The following is a 4,397-nucleotide window of genomic DNA, read 5'->3' as shown; positions in this document are numbered from 1 at the left end:
TTAAATGAGATCATAATAAAAATTAAAGTTAATTTTTTTAATAAAAAATATTTTAAATTTTTATTTATTATTTATAACATAAAAATTGATATTAAATTATTTTTATGATAAATAGACCATAAAAAAAAGATTAAAATGAGTTTCATACTAGGCACGGTGTAAATTTATCATCTAGTGCTAGTATTATATAAAGTCTTCTATCATTAACTCATTCCTAGATCCTAGTGGTTTGACTTTTATTTCTTACGCACTTATCTGTATTGATCTGAGTAAATGTTTAAATTTATTTTTCAAATTGTGTGTGTGAGTCAAGTTCTCTAAATTTTCATTCAATAAAAAATTGGAACACCGATATTCAATTTTCATTAAGAATACATTTAGATGAAAAAAATTATTGTTACTTTTTAAGTAGAAGAAATGTATATTAAATTCATTCTTAAAATATCTTCTTTATACCCCTAAACTGAAATAAAAAATTTCAGTAACTCAAGAATTCTTTTAATACATATTTAGACATTATAATACTATTTTAAGAAAAAAAATGTGAATAAATAAATTATTGAATTATGAGAATTACAGCACATAAAGTAGCTGAGGCCTGAGCTGATTTGTGTGTAACAACAATCTAAGAAGCTTGTATTGTATCGTATCTCAAATCAACATCACTTTTTCTTTACTGAATCAAAAGCTGAAACCAAATGGTACTACTCACAATCACAATAACCTTCATTCCTAAATTCTTGACCCTTTAACGCTCTCCAAACCCCAAAAACAGGGGAAATAAAAAACCAGAAACCCACCGTCTCAAAAAGGTGGTTCTTTTTTGTTTGAGGTGGGTACCCAAAGAAGAAAACACACACCATGATTGGACGCAGAGAAGGAGCATTGATGAGGAACAACGGTTCCCATTCTCTTTGGAAATCGAAGGTTGTAACCGCCGTAGCAATTGGGGTCCTCATTGGTTGCGTCTTCGCGTTCTTGTTCCCAAATGGTTTCTTCTACTCTGTTCCCACTTCAACCCCAAATCGCCACCTTTCTCTTGCCGGATCCAAAACCCAGGTTCCAAATTCAGAAAAGATTACAACTTTGCCTTTTGTTTTGAATTGTCTTGTGCTCTGAATCTTAGTCTCTTGCAATGGGTTTTTCGTTGACTTTTTAGTTCCTCTGTTCTGACTTAACTGTTACCTCTATTGTCATTGTGGGATTGTGCTTGACCTTGTAGCACTGCAGATCATTTGTTGAGTCATTTGATTACGTAATATGGATCATGCAAGTACTTAGCATATATGTAGTAGTCTTGGTTAGTCACCTATTTTAAATAGGGATGTTAGTAGTGTTTGTTTTCAATATGTGGGTAAAAAATATGTACTTTGTTCCTGGATTGGTTTGATATTGTAGAAAATTTGGCCAGATTTGGTTTATTTCTCTGCATTGAGATAATGCAGTTTCCTGGGGTTCATCTCAAACTGGAATTCAGTTTTTCAGCTAGTTAGAGTGGATGAATCTAGCTGATATTTTCAAGTTTATCAAATGTGCTTAAAAAGGGGGTTATTTAATGGTTTCCTATGAAAGTAAGGGTACTTCATCTTTTGCCCTGATTTGCATGTACAGTGTGTTTTGTTTGGTAGGGGTCTCAGGACAGAAAACACAAACATTGAGCCAAGAGACAGAGACAAGACAAAATGTTCTCTGTTCCTTTCTCCAGTTTTTTGTTGGATGGAAAATTAGGCAAATTTTGTCCTAGAATAAAGGCATTCCTTCTCTACTTTGTATTTGTCTTCTTATCTGAAGAAGTTTGTGTCTCCTAGTGGTTCTGCATTTGTCTTGAGGTAGTTACCAGATGGAGCCTTGGTTTATGTTTTGGACATGATTTCTAGATTTATAGACCATGTGCGTAGCAAGATTCATTCTTTGTGTTGTATTTTTCTTTGGCAGGAAAATCCAGCTGAATGTGAATCCTCTGATCGGCTCAACATGTTGAAATCAGAGTTGGTGGCAGTATCAGATAAAAATGCTGAGCTGAAAAAACAGGTGAGGGAATTGACAGAGAGGCTGCGGTTTGCGGAGCAAGGGAAAGATCAGGCTCAAAAGCAGTTTCTTGCATTGGGTAAACAGCAAAAAGCTGGACCTTTTGGTACCGTCAAGGGATTAAGAACTAACCCTACTGTTGTTCCTGATGAATCCGTGAACCCAAGGTTGGCAAAGCTATTACAGAAAATCGCAGTTAAACAAGAGCTTATAGTTGCGCTTGCAAACAGAAATGTGAAGGAAATGCTGGAGGTCTGGTTCACCAACATCAAGAGAGTAAACATAACCAATTATCTGGTTGTTGCTTTAGATGAAGAGATTGAACAGTTCTGCCAATCAAATCAAGTCCCAGTGTATAAGAGAGATCCGGATGCAGCTGTTGATAACATTGGAAAGACAGGAGGGAACCATAAAGTCTCAGGGCTTAAATTCCGTATTCTAAGAGAATTTTTGCAGTTGGGGTATGGTGTTCTTCTATCAGATGTGGACATTGTATATTTGCAAAATCCCTTCGATCATCTATATCGGGATTCAGATGTGGAGTCCATGAGTGATGGCCATGATAACAGGACGGCTTACGGTTATAACGATGTCTTTGATGAACCTGCAATGGGTTGGGCTCGATATGCACATACCATGAGGATATGGGTGTACAACTCTGGTTTCTTCTATATCAGACCAACAATACCCTCCATTGAACTTTTGGATCGTGTGGCAACTCGACTTTCCCAGGAGGATGCATGGGACCAGGCAGTTTTCAACGAGGAGCTCTTTTTCCCCTCGCATCCAGGCTACGAAGGGCTACATGCTGCAAGAAGAACTATGGATATGTATCTGTTCATGAACAGCAAGGTTCTTTTCAAGACAGTGAGGAATGATGCTAAGCTAAGCAAGTTGAAACCGGTAATTGTTCATGTGAATTACCACCCTGATAAGCTTCCGCGAATGAAAGCAGTTGTCGAATTCTATGTCAACGGGAAGCAGGATGCTCTCAAAGCTTTCCCTGAAGGCTCAAATTGGTAACCTTGCCTTTGTTCAGAACAGGTTTTTCAGTAGATTTTATTAGTATATAAAAGCATAACTTTAGGCCAAAAAGGATGTGACTTATAAGCACATTGAGTTATGTTGTTTGCCCCATTTCTTATATGGTTCCGTTCTCTTCTTCTTCTCTTTGTTGTTCTTTCTTTAGAGGGGGCTTATATGAGATTTTCTTGTGTAACATTTGTTGTTTGCTAATGGAAAAGCTTTGTTGTTTTTATCTTAACCTCGTAATAAACATTGGAAAGTACACATTGGAATAAACATAACGTCATACTTATATGTTCAGATTCATCAAGCAACATACATTAATTCAATCAAGATGCTCCATGCACCTTACTTTATAGGATTAACCAAAGTCCCAAAAGATTCAAACATTTTGTTAATGAAACTGGAATGAGCCAAATCCAAATATTGTTGGAAAGTTGTGCTATTGTTTCTTCCCCATACTTGTCTACCATTTCTTCCAGCAGAGACTCATTTTCATTTGTGATATCCACACACTTTTGAGAAAGCCAAACAAGTTCTTTCCTTGATTCTTTATTTTCATCTCTCAGACTTCCCACTTTGTTCTCTACCTCCTCATATTCTTTCTGCCAAGGGAATTGAACCACATACAAATTAAATAAATGGAAATTAAAACGTTGTATACTTGTATGTAAAATCAGACTAATAAGTAACCAACTCTTAATTTTAAGAAAATGACCAAGATTTTTTTGTACCTTTTTCTTCATCGTTATTTTCTTGTATGATATCCCATTTGCCGCCCTTTTTCTTGCTTTTATTTCTTCTTCTTCTTCTTCTTTTCAAAGTAAATAACACCATAACAAGAAATATTAGTACATGATTAGTTAAGAGTTAAATTACAGTCATTAAAGGCTTCTTTTAACAAAATTATAGATAGAAATTGATTAAGTCATTCTTATTCACACACAACGTCTATGATAAATGGTAGCGAGTGAGCTCAGTACACATGAGAAAGGGCGAACGCAAACAAATATACATTAGTACCGGAATTTCAGGTCGGACAATGCCAGTAGATGCATTGATTCCTGTCTCCAAATTCTGATTCAGTTTAGTTGGATTTAGTGTTGCTGAAGAACTTCCATTCTGATTAGCAGCATCACTATTTTTCCTTCTAGTAATAACCTTCTGTGCTTCTTCCCCTGCATAAATCTCATCATATCATAAAACATCAAATTTCATCTTTATTCCATATAACTATAAGAATAACAAATTACAAACTTCATCTCCCATACCATTTCCTAATACCACACCACATTGCTTCTTAGTTGAAGGAAAATCCTGCAACACAAAATATAAATTTTTCT

At 35.4% G+C, this 4,397-nt stretch overlaps 1 protein-coding gene across 1 annotated transcript; it reads left to right on the top strand.

Moving 5' to 3' along the window:
• The first annotated feature begins 601 nt into the window (after nucleotides 1–601).
• On the top strand, nucleotides 602–3,286 carry LOC107476699 (arabinosyltransferase RRA3). The gene is made up of 2 exons (XM_016096555.3): nucleotides 602–1,059; nucleotides 1,936–3,286. Exons 1-2 carry the CDS (start codon nucleotides 862–864, stop codon nucleotides 3,049–3,051), a joined length of 1,314 nt encoding a protein of 437 aa, XP_015952041.1. The 5' UTR covers nucleotides 602–861; the 3' UTR covers nucleotides 3,052–3,286.
• The last annotated feature ends 1,111 nt before the right edge of the window (nucleotides 3,287–4,397 follow it).

Source organism: Arachis duranensis, chromosome 3, assembly GCF_000817695.3.
Source record: "Arachis duranensis cultivar V14167 chromosome 3, aradu.V14167.gnm2.J7QH, whole genome shotgun sequence".
NCBI lineage: Eukaryota > Viridiplantae > Streptophyta > Magnoliopsida > Fabales > Fabaceae > Arachis > Arachis duranensis.
Note: the sequence above shows the minus strand (reverse complement) of the source record. Positions and strands in the feature narration are given on the sequence as shown.